The sequence below is a fragment of the Notolepis coatsorum genome (assembly GCF_963971535.1).
Source record: "Notolepis coatsorum genome assembly, chromosome: 1".
Taxonomy (NCBI): domain Eukaryota; kingdom Metazoa; phylum Chordata; class Actinopteri; order Aulopiformes; family Paralepididae; genus Notolepis; species Notolepis coatsorum.
In genome coordinates, this window is record NC_140165.1 from 143,492,398 (window position 1) to 143,517,433 (window position 25,036).

Consider the following 25,036-nt stretch of genomic DNA (forward strand, 5'->3'; position numbering starts at 1 on the left):
GTTTTGTTTTACAATACATTCATTTTATAGTAGTAATCATGTCACATTATAAGGCGAACCTTCTGTAGTGTGGCAGTGAAAGGGTTAACGCGCGGCCAAGCACCAAGCAGCAGCAGCAGAATTCCCCACGCGATAGATTGTAACGCTTGTACAAAGCCACTTATTCTGAGATGATAATTAATGTATCTGGATAACCAATGCACGGATTTTGTCGAGGCAGGTAGCGTTATTTCGGGAAAATTGATATCTATAGTCTGGTATATTTTTCGGCCACGAAAAATGGAGGCTGTAATAATTATTATTGCTCGAGAGTCTCTATGAATAATAATAATTAGAGCCTCCATTTTTCAAGTCAGTTAAAAATGATCCCCCGTAGTGCTGTGTGTGTGTGTGTGTGCTGCTGCTGTACTACCTAAATAAAATAAAAAATTAGGGGTTAGGGCATTGTAAAAACGCTAAAATAATAAAATAAAGGTAAAAAAAAAAAATCGCGTGCGCGCGGGTATAGTTCGCCGATGACTCGCACCCCCTGGCGTCAAGTTCAAACTCCGCCTATGCCTAGCGTCTAGCCACGCGGTGCTCCCGGCGCTAATTTAGCCTATACTTTAGCTAAGCTTGCTACAGTACCCTTATTATTTCGCCCCGGCGTTATCTGGGCCCATAACCTGTTAACAGAATTCGGCTATAGGGCGACAATAATGTGGTCAAGAGGCATGGTTTCTATCTTGAGCCTTAACTGGCGTGGTTTATTATTCACATGGCAGAGCAGTAACACTACAGGTCTCCTCTCACTGAGAGGCTGGGGGAAAGAGAAAGAAGTGGGAGGAGACACCTCTATTTATACTCGCCACCTGGTGGTGTTCCTGAGTGTCTCCGCCTAGAGCGCCCTCTAGTGGAAACAGTTATATATGCAGTTAGACAGTTACTAGTGTAAACAGTTATATATGCAGTTAGACAGTTACAAAAAATCCTACACAGAACCTCTGCCTTCAACATATCAAGGTACAAAAACTGTATTCAGTTAAGAGAATAAAGATCTCGGCTCAATACACACAATTGTTAAGGGGATGCAGACCAGAGAAAGACGTTTGTCTTGTTTACATCAGGGTCCCCCATTTTCAATTCATAGTGACATGTATGACATGCACAACATATATGACATCATGACATTTATGGCATAGGGACATACATGACATACAGGTATATATAGTACTGTTACATTTGTGACATATATGATATGCAAATATACAGTACTGTTACCCATAGATCCTGACAGAGAGTATATACATACTCTCATACATATACATGATGGGGAGGGGACTGTACATTAGGAGGGGGTGGGTGGGTGGGAGAGAAATATACATACGGTGGGGAGAGAATATATACATTACATACGGTTGTGGGGAGGGGACTGTCTATTAGGTGGGGGTGGGGCTGTATGTATGTATGTATGTATGTATGTATGTATGTATGTATGTATGTATGTATGTATGTATGTATGTATGTATGTATGTATGTATGTATGTATGTATGTATGTATGTATGTATGTATAAAAGAAAAGAAATACAATAGAAATATTGACTGACGTTTCTTTCGAAGTTGGTTAAGGTTAGAGTATGGAATCAGGGCTGGTGTTCTATCGCCCTGCTCTAAGACAAACTCTAACCTTAACCAACTTCGAAAGAGTGCCTAAGCTTAACCGGTGAAAGAAAGAGGCGTCACACGATTGGCGCTACCAGAAACGTCAGTGGCCAATCAGAGCGCAGAACGCGAACGCGGACCTGGAAATCCGTTGGTAAAAGTATTCAGGCGTCGGGGCTGGGATGTGGAGATGCAAGTTTTGACTTTTTATTGCTGTTTTTACCTCAAACGGAAAACCTCAAACTCTTATGAAGAGGAGAAAAAATACTCAAGATTAGCCACTTGCAGATGGCAGGGTGTGACGTACTGTATATTTTAGTTGATGAAATATTTTTGTTGACTAAATATTTTAGTTGATGAAATATGTTTTCATTTCAGTGTCACAGTATGACATCGATCTCCAAAATAAGAAAAAAAATAAAAATAAAAGGTGGGGCCTCTAGTGACGAGGGGCCTCCAAAATCTTTTAAAATAAAAGTAAAAAAATAAATAAACAAATATTTGTGGCCTCTAGTGACGAGGGGCCTCCAAAAAAATAAAATATAAGTAAAAAAAATAACAATAATAATTTGGGGCCTCTAGTGGCGAGGGGCCTCAAAAAAATTAAAAAATTAAAAAATTAAAAAAATAATACTAATTTGGGGCCTCTTGTGACGAGGGGCCTCCAAAAGGCCTCTAGTGACGAGGGGCCTTCAAAGAAATTAAAAATTAAAGTTAAAAAAATATATAAAAAATGTTGGGGCCTCTAGTGACGAGGGGCCTCCAAATTTTTTTTTTCTTTTTTCTTGATGCCCCTCATCACTAGAGGCCCACAGGCCGCGGCCCGGACGGCCTGGTCGTTAATCCGGCCCTGTGTGCAAGCAACAGAGCAGTTTATAGCTGACACCGCCTCATATGGGAGGATCAGACGCATCCGGTCTGATAACGGTACAGAATACACTGGTAAAGAGTACCAAGGGCTACTGAGGAAAAATGGTATAAAGCATGAGACGTCATCACCATATTCGCCACATCAGAATGGTACTGCAGAACGCCAGTTTAGGACTCTTTTCGACATGGCTAGATGCATGCTATTAGAGAGCAAACTCCCAAAAGCATTATGGCCTTATGCAGTACAGACTGCATCTCAAGTAAGGAATAGATGTTTTAACAATCGCACTAAACAGACACCTTACATGCTGCTGACAGGGAAACATCCTAATATGTCTAGGATGCAGACGTTTGGAACTCTGTGTTATGCCTACAGACAGCACAAGAAAAAGTTAGACCCTAGGAGTGAGAAGGGCTTCTTTGTCGGGCATGACAAGAAGAGCCCAGCTTACCTGGTCTTCTACCCCGACAGTGGAAAGGTGAGGAAGCACAGACTGAGTTGAGTACCAATTGCAACTGGTTAAATTAGTATCAGTTAATATAATTATTTTGAAAAGATCTGTTTTAAGAAATCTAGGTGGAGAACTGAAGTAAGTCACATGCTTGTATACCATGAAATGAGAACAAAGAATTTTAAGCATTATGTTGTAATCTGGTATATTCGGGTAAAAACTTATGTTGACATATGCGTCTCGGAAAGACATTAATTAATATGTATGTATCATGTTTAGAAAAATTTAAATGAGTTGGAAAGAAATGCTGTCATCAGCCGAGCCGTTAGTGGTAAGCCACGCCTACATTTTAAAACTCAAAAATAGCTGTTTCGGGATTGGAGGAAAACCGGTTGTGATGTCACTTTTTGTGAGGTCATCACTGGGACCCAGGCCTGCTATAAATACAGGGCCACGAGACACTGGGAGATCAGAGATGAATGAGAAAGCAGACAAGAAGATCTTCACAAGACCTCATCGATGAAGAATGACTTCATATCCACGTTGTTAAACAGAGATCACGGAAGACAGTGTTGATAATACCAGTGGACATTTTTGTTAGACTAGTTCGGATGCCGTTCAGAACTTGAACTGTTGTACACAGCAATTGTTTTTGAGATACATCAAGTGTTTTTGAGAGGAACTATTGATTGATTTTGTGGTCAATAAATATTCAGTCAAGAAGACTTTGAGAGTTTGAGCGAATGTTTGGACATCCATTCTTAACAAGAATACTACATCTGGTTTGAAACAACGACGAGAGTACAGGGTATCAGAAGAAGATACATTAATAGATCCTGGAAAGATCGGAGACCAGAGTTATCGAAGATATCCCCCAACATGTGGATGCCTTTCTTTTCCCATCTAGGGTACCTAATAGATTGTTGTACAATAAGGAGGAGATTGTTATTGAATAGAGGGGAATGCGTGTGCCAATGATGGCGGTTAGTACCCACTTTCTGGGTGTCACGCCAAGTCTGGATCACATGTGTGATAAGAGGGCCAAATCGTAATTTGCATTGCTTAATTGATATGTTGGTGTACACAATATCCTGAAGTCTATATGGGGACACCATCTTCTCCTCCAATGGTCTCCAAGACACGGCTGCTTGAGCGTCAAACCTAGTGATCAGAGGTCTCAGAGAGAAAGCTTGAAAATAATACTTAAAGTCTGGAAATGCTAAGCCCCCATCGAGTTTACTCCTTTGGGCAGTTGATCTCTTTAAGCGCGGATGTTTATTGTTCCAAACGAATGTATATGAGGCAGAGTGCAATTTCTGCCAGTAACCAACATGAGGAGGTAACGGGAGCATAGAGGTCTACGCTTTTCTCCTTCAATGTGCATGCCTTCTGACACTACTTGCAGTTTCAGTAAATCCTCGTAATTACAATGACCCATAAGCTCGTGCCCTGTCTGAATATCGTGACTGGCCGTCACGCTACACATATCATTATTATCATTACACTTGTCGTTGTCATTACACTCCGTTTGCAGATAATATATTCTCTGGTACATCTTTATGTCAAACCGTGTACCGTCAGGTTCTACAAGAAAATGTTTACCTTTATCGAAGAATACCTTGTCACCGCTTGCAGTATAGACAGCTATTACAGAGAATAGTCCTTGTGGGAACGATGGCACGTAGAGAGCATTATTTAACGTCACCGTACGCCGGCGCCCCTTACTGTCCGTGAGGCATACCTGTGCGTCTCCTCTCTCTTGCGCTAATTCCGTAGGTGCGTCTCCCGTCTGCCAGCTCCATGCTGTGCCTCTCCGGGTGGAAAGTGTCGTCAAAGTTCTTGAACCGACTCCTGTCGTTGATGACATGGGACGACGCACCTGTGTCCACGATCAGTCCCCTTCTCTGGGCTCGCTGCAGCTGGGCCGGTCCGGCGGTGCACGCCATCCACGCCCCGAAAGCGCAGTCTTCTTGTCCCGTTATTCTCCGGGCGTCGTCTCGATCAGTCTCACGTCGACCGTCGCCGCCATCGTGTCCGCTGTCATCATCCTGTCCACAGCCGTCTTCTTGTCCGTAGCCGCCATTTTGTCCATAGCAGCCATTTTGTCCGTGGCCTCCGTCTCGTCCATGGCCGCCGTCTCGTCCATGGCCGTCATCTTTCCCATGCGCGTATCGCGCGCTCTGGTCGCGTTTCTTCATGCACGCTCTGTCTGTGTGCCCAGTGGATTTGCAAAAGAATTTTACACCAGACAGTCTTTGTGCAGTCGCTTCTCCGATGGCCTTTCTCTCCGCATCACCAACACGCCAGTTCCGTCGTGGTCCTGGTCCTCTCCCTTGGCGTCGCTCGGGCCTTTAGCACCCTCTCTCCCACCTCCGCGGCGACTGGGTGGGTATATTCTGAGGCCTCGAAGTTCCTTAACTTAGCCTTGAACTGTCCCAACGTCATGTCCGTTGAACCGTGTGTTACCAGGAGTGTGAACGGTTTGTACAGCTCCGGCAGTCCTCTCATCATCATCGCCATCATTAGCCCATCGCTTGGTGCTTCTCCGGCACTCCTCAATGGCGTTGTGATCTGCTCCGCTCTGTTGACGTATTCGGTCACAGTCTCTGTGGGCCCCTTCCTCAGGGCCGTTAGTGCTATGTAGAGGGCCACGACTCTGGGTCTTCCTCGCCCGATGTAATGCTCTCTCAACACCTCCAGGCTTTCTCGGCCTCGGTCTTTAGTGTCGCGGAATATCAGCCCCAGGCTGGTGTCGTCGAGCAGCGGCGCTAACTCACAGTATGCGTCTGCGTTACGCTGGTCGTCCAGGGCTTGCTCTTCCGCCGTCAGTTCTCCCGTGGGGGCCAGGATCGTCTCCTTCAGTCCCGCACTGTGCATGCAGCATAGCATGCGCTCTTCCCAGAGCTCGTAGTCCTCTGCTTTTCCATTGAATGAGGGCCATTTACCCCTTCCCTTGTTTTCCATCCTCTTCGTTGGTGGTAGGCTTAGCTTTAGCTCTTGTTGGCCTAGCGTCATGGGCGGAGTTTATGGGGGTGCAGGGGGTGCATTGCACCCCCTGGTGGCCGGGGGTGAAATTGCTTTAAAAAAAAAAAAAAAAAAAATCAAGATTATTTTTATTTTAATAAAATTATAATAATTGTGAGAAACAAATCTGAATTCTATTATGTTTTGTTTTACAATACATTCATTTTATAGTAGTAATCATGTCACATTATAAGGCGAACCTTCTGTAGTGTGGCAGTGAAAGGGTTAACGCGCGGCCAAGCACCAAGCAGCAGCAGCAGAATTCCCCACGCGATAGATTGTAACGCTTGTACAAAGCCACTTATTCTGAGATGATAATTAATGTATCTGGATAACCAATGCACGGATTTTGTAGAGGCAGGTAGCGTTATTTCGGGAAAATTGATATCTATAGTCTGGTATATTTTTCGGCCACGAAAAATGGAGGCTGTAATAATTATTATTGCTCGAGAGTCTCTATGAATAATAATAATTAGAGCCTCCATTTTTCAAGTCAGTTAAAAATGATCCCCCGTAGTGCTGTGTGTGTGTGTGTGTGTGCTGCTGTACTACCTAAATAAAATAAAAAATTAGGGGTTAGGGCATTGTAAAAACGCTAAAATAATAAAATAAAGGTAAAAAAAAAAAATCGCGTGCGCGCGGGTATAGTTCGCCGATGACTCGCACCCCCTGGCGTCAAGTTCAAACTCCGCCTATGCCTAGCGTCTAGCCACGCGGTGCTCCCGGCGCTAATTTAGCCTATACTTTAGCTAAGCTTGCTACAGTACCCTTATTATTTCGCCCCGGCGTTATCTGGGCCCATAACCTGTTAACAGAATTCGGCTATAGGGCGACAATAATGTGGTCAAGAGGCATGGTTTCTATCTTGAGCCTTAACTGGCGTGGTTTATTATTCACATGGCAGAGCAGTAACACTACAGGTCTCCTCTCACTGAGAGGCTGGGGGAAAGAGAAAGAAGTGGGAGGAGACACCTCAAGATTAGCCACTTGCAGATGGCAGGGTGTGACGTACTGTATATTTTAGTTGATGAAATATTTTTGTTGACTAAATATTTTAGTTGATGAAATATGTTTTCATTTCAGTGTCACAGTATGACATCGATCTCCAAAATAAGAAAAAAAATAAAAATAAAAGGTGGGGCCTCTAGTGACGAGGGGCCTCCAAAATCTTTTAAAATAAAAGTAAAAAAATAAATAAACAAATATTTGTGGCCTCTAGTGACGAGGGGCCTCCAAAAAAATAAAATATAAGTAAAAAAAATAACAATAATAATTTGGGGCCTCTAGTGGCGAGGGGCCTCAAAAAAATTAAAAAATTAAAAAATTAAAAAAATAATACTAATTTGGGGCCTCTTGTGACGAGGGGCCTCCAAAAGGCCTCTAGTGACGAGGGGCCTTCAAAGAAATTAAAAATTAAAGTTAAAAAAATATATAAAAAATGTTGGGGCCTCTAGTGACGAGGGGCCTCCAAATTTTTTTTTTCTTTTTTCTTGATGCCCCTCATCACTAGAGGCCCACAGGCCGCGGCCCGGACGGCCTGGTCGTTAATCCGGCCCTGTGTGCAAGCAACAGAGCAGTTTATAGCTGACACCGCCTCATATGGGAGGATCAGACGCATCCGGTCTGATAACGGTACAGAGTACCAAGGGCTACTGAGGAAAAATGGTATAAAGCATGAGACGTCATCACCATATTCGCCACATCAGAATGGTACTGCAGAACGCCAGTTTAGGACTCTTTTCGACATGGCTAGATGCATGCTATTAGAGAGCAAACTCCCAAAAGCATTATGGCCTTATGCAGTACAGACTGCATCTCAAGTAAGGAATAGATGTTTTAACAATCGCACTAAACAGACACCTTACATGCTGCTGACAGGGAAACATCCTAATATGTCTAGGATGCAGACGTTTGGAACTCTGTGTTATGCCTACAGACAGCACAAGAAAAAGTTAGACCCTAGGAGTGAGAAGGGCTTCTTTGTCGGGCATGACAAGAAGAGCCCAGCTTACCTGGTCTTCTACCCCGACAGTGGAAAGGTGAGGAAGCACAGACTGAGTTGAGTACCAATTGCAACTGGTTAAATTAGTATCAGTTAATATAATTATTTTGAAAAGATCTGTTTTAAGAAATCTAGGTGGAGAACTGAAGTAAGTCACATGCTTGTATACCATGAAATGAGAACAAAGAATTTTAAGCATTATGTTGTAATCTGGTATATTCGGGTAAAAACTTATGTTGACATATGCGTCTCGGAAAGACATTAATTAATATGTATGTATCATGTTTAGAAAAATTTAAATGAGTTGGAAAGAAATGCTGTCATCAGCCGAGCCGTTAGTGGTAAGCCACGCCTACATTTTAAAACTCAAAAATAGCTGTTTCGGGATTGGAGGAAAACCGGTTGTGATGTCACTTTTTGTGAGGTCATCACTGGGACCCAGGCCTGCTATAAATACAGGGCCACGAGACACTGGGAGATCAGAGATGAATGAGAAAGCAGACAAGAAGATCTTCACAAGACCTCATCGATGAAGAATGACTTCATATCCACGTTGTTAAACAGAGATCACGGAAGACAGTGTTGATAATACCAGTGGACATTTTTGTTAGACTAGTTCGGATGCCGTTCAGAACTTGAACTGTTGTACACAGCAATTGTTTTTGAGATACATCAAGTGTTTTTGAGAGGAACTATTGATTGATTTTGTGGTCAATAAATATTCAGTCAAGAAGACTTTGAGAGTTTGAGCGAATGTTTGGACATCCATTCTTAACAAGAATACTACATCTGGTTTGAAACAACGACGAGAGTACAGGGTATCAGAAGAAGATACATTAATAGATCCTGGAAAGATCGGAGACCAGAGTTATCGAAGATATCCCCCAACATGTGGATGCCTTTCTTTTCCCATCTAGGGTACCTAATAGATTGTTGTACAATAAGGAGGAGATTGTTATTGAATAGAGGGGAATGCGTGTGCCAATGATGGCGGTTAGTACCCACTTTCTGGGTGTCACGCCAAGTCTGGATCACATGTGTGATAAGAGGGCCAAATCGTAATTTGCATTGCTTAATTGATATGTTGGTGTACACAATATCCTGAAGTCTATATGGGGACACCATCTTCTCCTCCAATGGTCTCCAAGACACGGCTGCTTGAGCGTCAAACCTAGTGATCAGAGGTCTCAGAGAGAAAGCTTGAAAATAATACTTAAAGTCTGGAAATGCTAAGCCCCCATCGAGTTTACTCCTTTGGGCAGTTGATCTCTTTAAGCGCGGATGTTTATTGTTCCAAACGAATTTATATGAGGCAGAGTGCAATTTCTGCCAGTAACCAACATGAGGAGGTAACGGGAGCATAGAGCTGATAAAGTTAATTCTGGGTAAAATATTCATTTTAATTATTGACGCACGGGCCTGTAATGAATTTTTTTATTTGGACCATCTGTTGAAGTCATTCGTAATCCTGTCCCCCAAGCTGGAGTAATTAAACCTTACCGTCTGGCTAATAGTGGGGAATATTTCAATCCCAAGACATTTAAAGTGCTCCACCATAAGTATGTTTGCAGGTAGGATGGTAGCCTTCGCAGGCTCGTTAAGTGGAAGAAAAGCAGATTTTGGCCAGTTGATCTTAAAGCCGGACAGGCTGCCAAATTCATCTATCACGCTGAGCAGATGAGGCAGAGAGACGGAGGGATTCTGCATAAACAGGAGTACATCATCTGCGTATAAGCTGATATGGTGATGTGTGCCCTGAATTGAAACAGGAGATATTTGGGATTGTCTTTGAGCTAGAGGTTCGAGGGATAATGCGAAAAGTCCGGGACTAAGAGGACAACCCTGTCTAGAAGAGCGTGAGACAGAGAAGAGTGGCGAGCAGAACTTCCCTGTTAAGATCATGGCCGAAGGCCCTGTATAGAGAATTTTGATCATATGAATGAAACCCTCACCCAACCCCATCCTTCTAAGTAGGGGTGGGCGATATATCGAGTATACTCGATGTATCGCGGATTGTTCTACCCGAGATGTAGTACTGTACTATATCGCGAACATCGAGTATTAGTTTATATGGCGCCGCCTGCGGCCGAGAGACACTCGCAGTGCTTTCCTCGAGAAGGGACGGCGGAGCTATAGGCTAACGTTAGTGTAGTCAGGGCTGTACAGTGCGATATAATGTTGCGGTTGTAATTTCATTAGACAGACCAGCGCGGACCTTTAATAATATGCAATTTAATTGACACGAGCAATGAGCTAACGATATCTGCTAACCAAGGTATCCATTAGGATTATGCTAAGCTAACTAGCGATAGCTGCTAACCCTGGAAAACGGTCAAAGCGGACTCCACAAGACTAGTTCCATTCGTGAGGAAAGGGGGTGGGTTATATTGACAACGCTTGACAACAGAAGTTTAAACATAACTTCATAATTATTGGTTATTCGTTTCTGTATATCATCCAATTTCCATCTCTGTGTGTCTCCATCTCCATCTCTTCCTGTTTACATTCGAGTGTGACGTCATCACCTACGGCAGCTTAGACGATCAAAACGCGAACCTAGAACAAAACCCGAGGGGGGGGGGGGGGGGGGCTGGCTCTCTTGTTCATTCTCGCCCCCTCTCTCTCTCTCTCGCTCTACATTCAGTAGCCAAACGTTACAGACAGTATAAATACTAACTGGATAGTTGATGATATAAACATTTAATTTCATTATCTGAAATATTCTAAAATCATTAAGTCTGCTATAAGCCATTATACCTTTGTGTGTGATTATTATTTTCTCACAGTAGTGTGTGTGTGTGTGTATATATATAGGGTTAGGGTTAGGGTTAGGGTTAAAGTGGATAGAAAACACAGTACTGTGTAAAAGTCTTAGGCACCCAAGAGTTTTTATATAAATTGTCTTAGATGTAAATACACTTTTTTATTAGTGTGTCAGTAGACTACTCTTAGTACATTTTCATTAAATTTTTTTTTAAAGCATCTTCATGGTTTAATAATGCAAACATATGTTGCAGGGACTTATTATAATCATCATATTGGCGTGACTGTATGCATCAAAGGGTTAAATCAAGCATTTTTAAGTGCTTTAGAGGAAATGTCAAAATATCGCGATATATATCGTGTATCGCGATATTGCCAAAAAATATCACGATATCATTTAGAGGCCATATCGCCCAGCCCTACTTCTAAAAACTGCCCACAAGTAAGACCACTCCAATCTGTCAAATGCCTTCATTGCGTCCAAGGACATGACCGCTGTAGGGACCGCAACATCCTTGCTGGCATCAATCACGTGCAGTAACCATCTGATGTTGTCAGTAACCAGGCGCCCTTTATGAAGCCGGTCTGATCAGGGTGAACTAGAGATCTCATATGCTTTTGAAGTCGGGTGGCTAGAACCTTGGCATATAGATTTAGGTTGGCCCCGAGAAGACTTAGGGGCCTGTAGCTGCCACATTTCGGTGGGGTCCTTATCCTTCTTAAGTAAAACAGATATAAGCGCCATATGGACGTCTCTGGAAAAATTGCCCTCTTTGATTGAGTGTAAAATCATTGAGAGTAATATGGGACAGAGTACATCCCAGAATGCGAGATAGAGTTCCGGTGGAATGCCATCCCATCCGGGAGCCTTGACCCGTTGCATATCCGCAATCGCCTCTCTAAGTTCAACTAGCGTGATAGGTGCAGCTAACAGCTTAGCACTATCTTCCGAGATCTGTGGTAGGTTGATTTGATCAAGGAAATCCTCCAGCTTGGTATGATCAAAGACCACCTCTGACTTGTACAGGTTGGAATAAAAAGAGCGAAATGTATCATTAATCTTTTTGGGGTTGGTGGTTACCTCCCCCTATTGGTTCTTAATGGAAGGGATATTCGCAAATTGCTCACTGGCACGTATCTTCATAGCTAGTAGGTGACTAGGCCTGGAGCCGTGAAAGTAGTAGTGCTGTCTTGTTCTGTGCATCTGAAATTCAGATTGTTGTCTTAAAATGGAGTTAATCTCTTTTTTCACTACCTTAATTTGAAGCTCCAGTCGACTAGAGTAGTTGTGCTGCAATGAAGAGATCAGCGTGGCATGAAGCTTTTCCAATTCCACCAGCTTAGAGAGACGTCCCTTGCAGAGATTAGATGCAAAGAGAGTAGTGTTACTGCTGATAAAACCCTTAACCGAATCCCATAGAATTCTGGGGTCCTGTACCGAGCCAGCATTAAATGGCAGGAATTCAGTGAGCTTCTCTTTAAATTGCAAATTAAACTCTCAGTTTTTCAGTAGTGTTGAGTTAAAGCACCATCTAGGGGTGTGGGACGTTATTTTACTGAGGCTACGTTTAGACGGAGAGAGTCTGAACAGAAACCGCAAAAGTCGTCTTGCGGTCCCACTTTTAATTTTGCGTTTAGACTAGCGTTTTGGGATGGAATTCTCAGTGCAGACGAGGCTGTAACGACTCGAGACGACTGAGCCCCGCTGTCACACGATTGACGCATATGTCACATGACGTGCTGTGAAGACCCGCCCTACTCTGCCTCTGATTCGCAGACTGTGGGTGGGGAATGTGATTGGACCAAAGCAGAGTCACTCACAGACAGTGGGTCCAGTCACTAATAGTTGTGATAGCCGCGGGACAGATTCTTGTGTATTTAAAAGTACTGCCAATGTAGCCTTCAGGTGATCGCCATGGATAGAATCAGACATGCTTTGTTTACGCTTCTAGGCTACTGGCGCATGCCTGTGATGTAAGCAGTACGCGCAACGAGAGCCTTGACAACCCTTTCGTCATCGTTTTATGCGGTTTGACAGTTTAGATGATAGCGCAAAGGTTTATCGTTTCTAGGAATTCCACCCTGGAAGGTAGTCTCACTTTTTTGCGGTTTCACCCCGTAAAAACGCTGTTTCCGTATAAACGAAAGGCACATCCGAAAAAATATTTTTGCGGATTCACCTGCTAGCGTTTCCGTCTAAACAGGGCCTGAGTGAACCCTTGAGGAGGATACCTTTGTGGTCTGAAAGTGCTATGGGCAATAAGTCAACATCAAAGCTATCAAAGAGACGTGGGGAAGAAAAAACATAATCAATTCTGGAAAAGGTCTTATGTCTCGATGAGAAGGAGTAATCTCTCGCGGATGGGTTGAGCGAACGCCACATATCAATTACCCCAGTGTCCTTAGACCAGGCCTGTAGGGCTGTGGTAGCTTGCTTCTGATCAGAGGTTTCAGCGTGATTGGATCTATCAATCAATGGATCCCAAACTGCATTAAAATCAGCTCCTACTATTAATGAGTAATCAGGTAGTTTCAACATAGCTGCAGTGAGTACAGCATAAAAAGTAGCGTCATACAAATTAGGGACGTATGCAGAAATCAGCGCAATTTTCCGGTTAGAACATTCTATTTTAGCAATAGTAATTCGACCATCTGCATCAGACCACACATCTAACAGTTTAATATCAATCAAAAAACAATCAAATTTCGCTTCGCTATTATGGCTACTCCTCGGGCCTTGGTGCTAAAAGAAGAAGAACTTATGTTATGGTAAAATCTATTTGCCAGTCTTGCGTTATCCGCCAATCAAAGGTGCGTTTCACTCAGTAAAGCAAGGTCCACTTCCTTCCTTTTTAGCCAGGTTAGTACACTTGTGCGTTTATGCGGTATATTGAGACCCCCTGTATTCCAGATCAAGATATTCAAATGAGCCATAGTCTAAAAAGGCTGCAGTATGACTGAATGTAATTAGTTTGGAGTAGAACACTATAATAGATACATATCCACTTGTTAAGGTCCTATTGAGCTCCGAGCATGAGTGTGAAAACAAAAATAAAACAGAGCGAGTCGACTGGAAAGAAAAACAAAAAACAACACAATCCCACATTCCCTCCCCCCTCCCCCCATCAGAATACTTGTCCGGTATCGATCAAACATCAGTCGGTCACTTTGACCGGGCACAGCAACCACAACAACATTATGTAACTTAACCATACCAATAACTTGTAAGGTATATTGTAACAATTTAGAAAAAAGGAAGGAACCCGCTTCACTCAACTGAGAGAAGAAATCTATGCAGAGTTCAATGCGAAGTTCAAAGTGCAGACGATAAAAACAGGTGCATTAAAACACAGCTCATCTGAGTTAAACTTGAAAAAAGGGCAACATGCGTACACGTCGTTGAGATAATACAGTGGAGACAAACCTTGAGCGTTATCGTTCAGCTTGAGCAAAAAGTCATAATAGGCACGTGGCAACGGCAATGTTAGCTAGGAGAGCTGGACAAACCAGCACACCCCGAGCTTAGCTTAATCCTGAGCGGAACCGGAAGCCAGAAATAAACTATGTTCTATATTTTTATACAAATTGACTCGATCTGAATTCCTACAGCTTACTGTCATGGCACATTTGAATATTCCACAACAGAAGTTATAATGTTATAGACAGGATAATTATAAGGCATGTCTTGATATAATTACTACATATTATGAATACATCATAACAGCTTTATATATAATGACAAGAGATTTGTCCTAGATATGTAATGGCCTGATTATAGCCTATTATGAATGTAATATAAGTGTCTAGTTAATGTAAATTAACCAATGTCGATCACCCACTTCCTGAATTGGCTGAATTGCAAGAGAATTAAACCCCATTACATTCGCTGTAACGAATCATTAAAAAAAATATACCGTTAACTGGAATATGTTGTTTCTTTACACATAATGGATTATGTAATTGGTTTGTCATGACAAACCAATAAAAAAATTGCGAATTAACCGGTGGCTACAACAACAAACAGTAACTACATGCATCATTGTTTACAATGAACGGTGGGGCTAATCGAAAGGACTGGACACGGACAAGTTAAACTAACCTAAAGTTAGTTGTTCACCAACAATCTACAGACACAAACGAACACAGAACCGGACTGTTATATTAAATTAATTTATTGTAAAAAATGCTGCGTTGCGGGTCCACGACCCTCCGTGCTCCGATAAGGCTTTCAACAGCGGGGAGAGTATGCTGCCGTGAGCGGCATCGCTGAGCTCATCAACGACCCTCCGTGCTCCGATATGACTTTCAACAGCGGGGAGAGTATGCTGCCGTGAACGGCATCGCTGAGCTCATCATGGTGTGATTGATTGATTGATTGAAAACTTTATTAACAGATTGCAGAATGGGTACAATACAGTACAGCTCAATACACACAATTGTTAAGGGGATGCAGACCAGAGAAAGACTTTCGTCTTGTTTACATCAGGGTCCCCCATTTTCAATTCATCAGGACATATATGACATACATGACATACAGATAGTCAGTACTGCTACATCTATACATTTATGACATACCAGATTTGCAAATACAGTACTGTTTGTGATACAGAAGGAGTCAAGAAAGGGGAGTATATACATTTGACGTAGAAACTGTACATTGGAGGAGGTTGGGTGGGGGGGGTTGGGTACATTGGGATATTGACAACCATACTGGGTAATTTACATTGGAGGTGGTTGGGGGGGGGGGGCACACTGTATAAACAAGTAAAACTGTACATTGAGGGGGGGGGGGAGGAGACACTGTACAAACAAACAAAATTGTACATTGGACTATTGACAAAACCATACTAGGTAAATGACTATACATTGGAGGGGGTTGGGTTAGGATATTTACAGGGGCCAGTGTTGAATTGCAGTCTCCCGTAGGTGTCCCTTGAGAGAGGTTTTGAAAGTGGGTAGTGATCCACATTCCTTTACAGCTTTGGGTAGGGCGTTCCACATTGATGTGGCATAATTGCGAAACGTGTTTAGTCCCTTATTTGAGCCGAATCTGGGTTTTACATGATTTGTGGAGCTCCCTCTGGTGTTGTGATCGTGGTATTCACTGACCTTTGGGAAGTATTTTGACATGTACATGGGTACCTTGGTCGTGTAGTGTATCTTGTAGACCAGGCCCATTGCAAGTTGTTGTACTCTGTCGTCTACTCTAAGCCATCCTAGGTTGTCAAAGTGGGCAGGGGTGAGGTGGGTTCTAGGAGTAAGGTCAAGCAGTAGTCTGACCAGTTTGTTTTGAGATGTTTGTAATTTTGTTTTTAGCGCCTTTGAGGTGCTTTGGTACCATGAGGTGCAAGCATAGTCGTAGTACCCCTGAATGAGTGCTCCTGCCAGAGTCTTCAGGGTATTCTTGTTTACCAGAGAGGAGATCCGGTACAAGAATCGAGTTCGTTGGTTGACTTTTTTTATTACATTGGATGCCATTTTGTCACAGGAGAGATTAGCCTCTAGGATGGAACCCAGGTAGGTAATTTCATCTTTCCTTGTGACAATATTGTCACCCACTGTAACTGAGAAGCCGTCGGTCTTGCTGAGTTTGTTATTTGAACCGAAGAGAATGGACTCTGTTTTGCCCATGTGTAATGATGTTATCAGCGAGCCATATGCAGATTCTGCCTAGTTCCGAGCTGAGGGTTTTTTCAACCTGTAACTTGTTCTTGTCAGAGACCAGCAGGGCTGAGTCGTCCGCAAACAGGAACAAGTTGCAGTCACAAGCTGACGACATGTCATTTGCTGACGACATGTCCGCTGGACGAAGCCAGAGACGGTCTTATTATGGGGCTTATGCAGAGAAGCAGTAACACAACAGTGAACACATAGTTGCAATGCATCTGTCAGTCGTACTTAACTATGTGTTCACTGTTGTGTTACTGCTTCTCAGCATAAATTGCATTAAGCGGAGCTTAGTATTGCTGCCTGGCTGAGGGGCGTGTCGCGGCTCATGCGCATGTGCGCGCTCGGCCAATCAGAGCAACGCGGAAGGGCTTGTTGCTTGCCGAAAGTATTCACGTGGAGGGTACACGTGATGCAAGACTTCTATCCTCCCTACAACCGACCAGTGGGGGGCATAGTCGAGCAACGTTCAAAGACAGGGGAGGGGAGAATTGGAAATACGAAATTGGGATGAAAATAAGGAGAAAAAGTGGATAAAAAAAATAAAGATTGTTCGAAAAGAGCCTCGGAAGTCCATCACAAGTCATACGAGTGAGTTAGGCAGATGGGGATTTTTTAACGTAACAAGTGTTTTGATTGGCTGAAGACATAGGCACTACCAGGGCAATGCAGCAGTGTGAGGAGAGTACAGTTAGGCAGAAATCTCAATTTGACAAAAGAAAACCTAGGCAATTATCGTATGATGCCAACGATATTGATCCGTCAACCATAAGGGTTGGCTTCACATACATACCACCTAATCTAATCTCGTTGATCCATCCACTTGGAATGGACAACCTATTCTTTCCCACTGGAGTCCTAGGTTCCCAAGGCTATCCCATCCTTGCTCCCCCTCTATTAACCCCCCATTATCATTTAGTTTAATTTCTTTAGGGAAGCATAGCTGTATAAGGGAGAACAGACAATAGCTCTGACACAGAATCATTGATGCAGGAACCTTGTGTGTTCAGTGTTTACACTGTCACAGACCAGCCCTACACTAACTGCAGGCCAGGAAAGAGAGTGGAGTGGGCAATACCTCAACACATTGGGTGCCACGCCTTTTTCGGGCCCCATCTATGCACTGCCACACTTAAAAGATAGGAGTCTGTCACCTTGTTTGTAGAGCTATAACTATATTCTATATTATAGCTATGGATACAATACTATGGTCATTTGACAGTGACTTTCTTCCGGTCAAGATGCAAAGAAGAGATCATTTTTCCATGCATACATTCGTGCGTTATACCGTGGTGAATATAAGTATGTTTTTAGATCGGTCTGGGGTAATTCCCGAAAAGCTGAGGAATAGCCTTATGCGTGTATTATACTATAACCGTTGCCGTTTCTTGCCTGGACCCGCTAGTATTCTCAAATCTATATCATAGGTATTATGTTTCATCATGAATGCATGAAGGGGGTCGTTTTTTGATTCTTTGATCGTCACCAACGGCATACGTGTTACACACGTGAGGTGAAGACATGCTTGTATCAATGCAAGATTGATATAATATAGCCCTTACCATGACTAGGATGTACCCCAAAAAGAATATTCCAATGATCGGATCACGATTCCAAGTATTGATGTCCATCGTGTCACCAACATAATCCACCACACATCATGCATCGGGAGTAGGGATGCCCCAATCGATCGACCAGCGATCGGTATCGGCCGATATTCAGTATAAATATGAGATTGGTGAATTCCGATAATGCTTATTTTTGCCGATCGTGAAAACCGATCGATGACATGATCCAATTCTCAGCGGAGTTCTCACTCGCTGTCTTCTCTTGCACACAGCTGCTGCTGCTGCTGCAGTGCACACCTTGCCCCTCCCCCTCACAGACCCGTCATGTCAACAACCGTTCTGGCCACAGTCGAGTGCATGAGCACCTCTTTCAACATAACTGAAGCATTAAACAAATGGCCCAGTAAACTATTCACTTTAGTTTAATACATGAGGCGTTGTCTAACGTTATCTAGCTGGCTAGCAGTAGCTACAGATAGCTCCTGATATCAATGTCTTATAACATCATTGACATTCGTTTTTGCAGCTGTTGGCTAATTAGCTATCGTGCTTCATAGCTGTAACTGAACGCCAATGATGCTAGCCTTATGTGATCTTATAAGTTTTAGTTCATAGGAAAATACTTTGACTATAATGGTCAGAAGTAAATTAACTTAGAGACTGTTATGCTTAACACCCAGTACTATTCACTTTACTTAATTTCTAAGATTAGATTAGATCATTTAGACCGGACTTTGAGAATGCCTGTGTTAGACCTACAGTACTATAATACTGCCAGCTGCTATAAGAAAACCAAAAACAATCGGTATCGGCAGTGTATCGGCCGATATGACTCGGTGATTGGTATCGGTGGCAAAAAACGTGATCGGGGCATCCCTGATCGGGAGCATTTGATTCTTCTCAATCCGACCGTTATAACCGCTCCCCTTGCCTGAAAAAAATAAAACTACCCAGAGACATTAGATCGACGCACAGGCCAAGATACAAGGTTTCAAAGGATGCTCGATACCGCCGTCTAGCTGGATGCGGCCGGTATTGCACTTTGGCGACCTCAGACTCATTCCATAAAAATATCAAAAAAAGGAAAACGACCCAGAAACGTAAAAAGCCGTTTTTGGCACTCTACGGTCGGGGCCCAGAAACGTATTAACGCGCGTTTGGCACCCAAAGTGTTAAAGTCCCTTTGCAGCTCATCACCGGTGAACTCTAGCAGTGCCGTTGTTTCAGTAAAAGGCAAGGTATGGCGAGAAGGGAGGGGGGGGGGGGGGGGTGAAGGAGGGATTTTCTTTGTCAAATCAGTTGTGCAATAGTCACTTTTGGTGAGTTGTTTCTATACAATTCAGTTATATGACATTTAGGTATGACACAGGACTACACAAGCATTTTTTGTATAGAAATGTGTCAACAGACTAAAGCATGGAACCACAATATTTTGCATAAGAATTATGCAGAATGTAATATCATGACTATCTGTTACTTTTCTTGCAATTGAGCCAATTTTCCTTAGGTACGGTTTTGAGGTGTGTGTTCAACAGAATGTAGTATCAAAAACACATTCACAAAAAGTATGGGTTACTGAATGCTGAACTGCACTGTTATAATCACTAAGCCATTGTAAGACCTTACCTGTGTCCCTGTATCACTTGTCTCTACTGCCCTTTGATAAAAAAACGTCCCTATGTCAATTTTTTTGGCATATTTCAGTTAGTCACAGTAAAAGTCACCTAGTAAAAGTGAGATAATTGACAATATCAAAACATGCTAGGGCCGTACCGAATAGTTCAAAGCTTCGTTCATAATGTTGACGTTCGAATTCTAAATCAACATAAAAAAGAATTATAAAAAAAAACCTTGCCATACCAGAACAACGCCCCTGAACTCCAGCCTTGAACTCTGCCACCACGGTACCTGTACTATGATATGGGGCTGGCAGAAAATAGCATAGGCCAGAATGTTTATGTAGTTGATAAAGATAAAGATACATAGAGTTGACTTGATAAATATACAGAGTGAGCACTTCCTATCTACACAATACAGCCAACGTGTTGTGTTGCATGTGCTTCCACGCCATTAGAGGCAAATTCAGGAAACGCCCACCTGTTTTCTACCCAGAAGACAACACTGCTTCTTCCTCATTAATATAACAGTAATATAATAATACACTGCGATCATCAGCTGCTGGACTACTAGAGGCTCCCAGAAGCAGTAAAAAGAGGATCGGTAATGCAGCCTTTATCAACTATGCCCCAAAACTATGGAACAAACTACCCCAAAACATCAGGGAAGCCAACTCGCTAGACATCTTTAAAAGACAGCTTAAAAAAAAATCTCTTTGCTCAGGCATTTCACTGATAGATATCTGCTACCACCTAGTGGCAAGAGGAAACATCAGGGATATCCTGACACAACTTGTATTTACCTGCACTATTCTTACCCTGCCTACTCTTATACACTGCCTATCAAATTCATGTGTCGGTTATTGCACTTTTTACTTCTTACTGATGACTATTTTTAAACTGAACCATTTTAAACAATTTTTATTATTTGCTAGATCCAAATGTGAAACACTGTGATTATTTGTTCATGCAATAGGTCCCACTATTTAGTATGGGTTCGAGTCCCTGTGATCTAATATCACTAAAGTTACAGTGTGGGTTCGAGTCCCTGTGATCTAGTATCACTAAAGTTACAGTGTGGGTTCGAGTCCCTGTGATCTAGTATCACTAAAGTTACAGTGTGGGTTCGTGTCCCTGTGATCTAGTATCACTAAAGTTACAGTGTGGGTTCGAGTCCCTGTGATCTAGAGTAGACAGTATCACTAAAGTTACAGTGTGGGTTCGTGTCCCTGTGATCTAATATCACTAAAGTTACAGCACTATGTACTGGGAAGTATGTTGGGAATTACAGGAATATTACTGAATAGAGAGCCTATTAGGATGCTAGATCCTAATGTGAAACACTGTGATTTGCCATATCTTGCTATGCTCGCTCATGCCTGTATTTTTTATGTCCGTTCTATTTTATAATTTTTTTACTATTTTTAAACTGAATCATTTTAAACTATTTTTACTATTTGTGTTACTGAAAACTGTAAGCGGAGAGCCTATTGGGATGCTAGATCCTAATGTGAAACACTGTGATTCTACCTGTCTATCTTTTTATGCTCGCTTATGCCTGTATTTTTTACTGTTGTGAAGCACTTTGAACTGCAACCTCTGTATGAAAAGTGCTATACAAATAAAGTTATTATTATAATATCATGTGGACCCCCCCCCCCCGGCTGTGGTGTTGCTACTGTTTTAAGTTGTGACTGGCCATGGCAATGTCGTCATGTGATCTCACAGAGAGACACACACGCCAGGGGTCATATCTCCACGGGGTAAAAATAGAATATCAGAATAGCACACTCCCCTCTGTCTCACTCACACACACACACACACACACACACACACACACACACACACACACACACACACACACACACACACACACACACACACACACACACACACACGCACACACACACACACACACACACACACACACACACACACACACACACACACACACACACACACACACAAAGAGACCAATGAGTTACTTAAAACCTCATGATTCAGTCTTCTCACCCCCAATAAACTAGTTGCGAAGGCAGATCACAGACCACCAGACGGAATATAACAGCTCTGCACTGCCACACGCTACAGGTGAGAAGACCAGTTATTCATAACCTATAGTAGGCTATTCTCATGTGTTTTCCAAACCAATGTGGGGGCAATGTCACAGCTCATTAGCCATGGTTGTTATTTAATGATTAGCATATCACCTGTTATTTAATGGTTAGCATATAACCTGTTTGTTATTTAATGATTAGCATATCACCTGTTTGTTATTTAATGATTAGCACATCACCTGTTTGTTATTTAATGATTAGCATATAACAAGTTTGTTGTGTAATGATTAGCATATAACCTGTTTGTTATGTAAAGATTAGCATATAACCTGTTTGTTATTAATGATTAGCATATCGCCTGTTTGTTATTTAATGATTAGCACATCACCTGTTTGTTATGTAATGATTAGCATATCACCTGTTTGTTATTTAATGATTAGCATATCACATGTTTGTTATTTAATGATTAGCATATCAACTGTTTGTTATTTAATGATTAGCATATCACCTGTTTGTTATTTAGTGATTAGCATATCACATGTTTGTTGATTACAACCACCTGCTGTTTGCCAAGCACGCTGTCTGCGATGTGTGTGTGTGTGTGTGTGTGTGTGTGTGTGTGTGTCTCGATTGAGTGAACTTCCCCTTTATGCACACTACAAATTCTTTGTCAGGTCTATGCTTTTCACCTTCAATGTTCATGCCTTCTGTCACTGCTTGCAGTTTCAGTAAATCCTCGTAATTACAATGACCCATAATCTCATGCCATGTCTGAATATCGTGACTGACAGTCACATTACACATATCATTATTATTACACTTGTCGTTGTCATTACACTCTGTTTGTAGATAATACATTCTCTTGTACACCTTTATTTTTTTAGGTTTATCTTTTTTTTATTGGAAGAATTAGTACATATTTATACATTTCAGTTATCCAAATTATACAACTTCCATTTCCTTCCCCATTCCTATCCCCTAATCCAGGGGTGGGCAATTATTTTTCCCAGGGGGCCGAATGAGCAACTGAAAATATGTTGGAGGGCCGGGCCAAAATTCCAAACTCAATTATGCATAATATACATTTTATTTCTATATAAAAAGCAGTAAATGGCATTGTTTTGACCCCTGGTAAGAGTGTATGTTATTATTTGGCAATTAAAAGGTGAGGTTAGCTTTCAAAAATATCATTTATTCAAATAGAATTTATTTCCAAAATGATAAACAAAATGTGAAACATTAATAACAAAGGGCATTTTGAGTTTCATATACTATTGAAACAAGGATTTTCTTAGCTTTCTAAAGACATCACATCATCTTATAGCAAAAATAAACAAGACATGTCACTGAACTGTGTAAAGAAAAGTGTCCCAGTTTTGTAGCCTTTTTTACTTTACATGCCTATATTAAACATTTAATGTTTTCAGAACTGTGCAAAAAAAAGAAAAAAAATACCAAGTGTCCCATTTCACTTGTTATATTTCCACATTTTAGTGTTCTTCGGTTCTTTTTTTTTCATTCAGTGTGAGAAATCCAGTCTCTGTTGAGCTTTAACAAGTCCATCAAAGTCAGGTTGCATGTCTGAGGTGGAGATGCGAAGCACAGCTGCCAGATGTTCATCAGTGAGAGAGGATCTGTACCTGGACTTGGTAAACGTCATCATGACTGAGAATGTCTGTTCACATATGTAGGTGGATCCAAAGAGAGCCAACATCTTCTGAGCATGTCTCCTCATGTTTGGAAAGTTCTCCTCCTTGAGAGCAGAGTAGAACTCTAGCAGTGATGCTGACTTAAAGTGCTCTTTCAGTAGTGAATCAGACTGCAGGTCAATGAGTTCAAACTGAACAACTATCAACACTGCAGGTAAAGGGAGAGGAAACCAGCTGCATTTCATCCTCAACCTTTTTGAAATCTTGAAAACGCCTTGAAAATGCATCATGTAGTGCTCCCAACATGGATGAGTACCTGTGCCGGTGATCAGCTGATGGTTTGACTTCTTTCAGGGTTTTCATGTGTTTGAGATTGTTGCTGCCTAGTTGCCTTGAAATTAATTGCAACTTTGTCATGAAGGCTTTCACATGGCTATGCATTTCATGAGCAAAAATGCCCTTGCCCTGCAGTTGTGTGTTCAGTAGGGATGGGTACCGTTCACATTTGAACCGATACGGTACCGGTACCTGTGAATCGATACCGGTACCCAACGGTACCTTTTTTCTGTACTTTAGTCTCTAAAAATGTAATCTACCTACCTCAGTTGTGAAAAAAAAATCCAAACTTCAAATAACCACACTTTCGACCGTTTTCGGCTTGCCCCGACTGCTTCATTGTTGAATCAAGTCAAATCCTAGGTAAGCATATATTGTGCGTGTGAACGTTGACATGAAAAGAAAAAAGTTAAAAAAAAATAAAATAAAAATATAAAAAAAGAAATATTTTAGTAGCGTAATTTCCAGATGGTAAAACAAATAAAATGGAAAGTAAATTTAACACCCTTAGCAGACCACCACAATGCCATCTCCCCAGCCATACGTGGGCTAGCAGTGTCAGGAAGGTAGATAGGGGGAGGAGGGGGGTCATGGGGTCCCAAGTTTGGAAGGAGTCATATGGGTTTTGAAATGAGATAGGAAGGGCTGCCATGTTTTGTGGAAGGTATCTGTGTGGCCTTGTGTTGTAAATCTGATTTTCTCTATATGTATAAGAGACATAACATCCCTCATCCAGTGTAAGTGTGAAGGGGGAGTGGCTGCCTTCCAGTTGAATAGGATTAGGCGTCTGGCAATGAGTGAGGCAAAGGCCATGGCATTGGATTGCCCAATAGATATAGTGTTCTCTCGCCCGGGCCTTCAGCACCCTCTCTCCCGCCTCCTCTGCGACTGGGTGTGTGCCCCTGCGGGTGTAGTGCTCTCCCAACACCCTCAGGCCCTCTCGGCCTTCGTCCCCAGCGTCGCGGAATACCAGCCCCAAGCTCCTGTCGTCCAGCAGTGGCGCCAACCCGCAGCACGTGTCGGCGGTCCGCTCGACACCCTGGGCCTGCGCTTCCGCCACCAGTGGTCCCGTGGGGGCCGTCAAGATCATCGTCTTCAGCCCCACACCGTGCACGCAGCACAATATTCGCTCTTCCCAGAGCTCGTAGTCCTCTGCCGTTCCGTTGAACGAGGGCCACCCGCTCTTTCCTTTTGTCGCCATCCTCTTGTTGATGGTAGGCGTAGCTTTAGCTCTTGTTGGCCTAGCGTCTAGCCACGCGGTGCTCCCGGTGCTAACCTAGCCTATACTTCAGCTAAACTTGCTACCCTTTATTATTTCGCCCCTGCGTGATCTGGGCCCATAACCTGTTGACAGAGTCAGCTATGGGGCGACAATAATATGTTCATGAGG

The 25,036-nt window shown here is 42.5% G+C and overlaps 1 protein-coding gene across 1 annotated transcript in view; it reads left to right on the forward strand.

Annotated features, from left to right (window-relative positions):
• LOC311222957 (uncharacterized protein) overlaps window positions 1-24,794 on the forward strand; it is a gene marked incomplete at its 3' end in the record, with an annotated part of 60,894 nt that extends 36,100 nt beyond the window's left edge. Inside the window, exon 5 of the mRNA XM_084307629.1 lies at window positions 24,561-24,794. Within this exon, the coding sequence (XP_084163755.1) occupies window positions 24,561-24,794 (234 nt within the window). The remainder of the gene's footprint in view (window positions 1-24,560) is intronic.
• Between the last annotated feature and the right edge of the window lie 242 nt (window positions 24,795-25,036).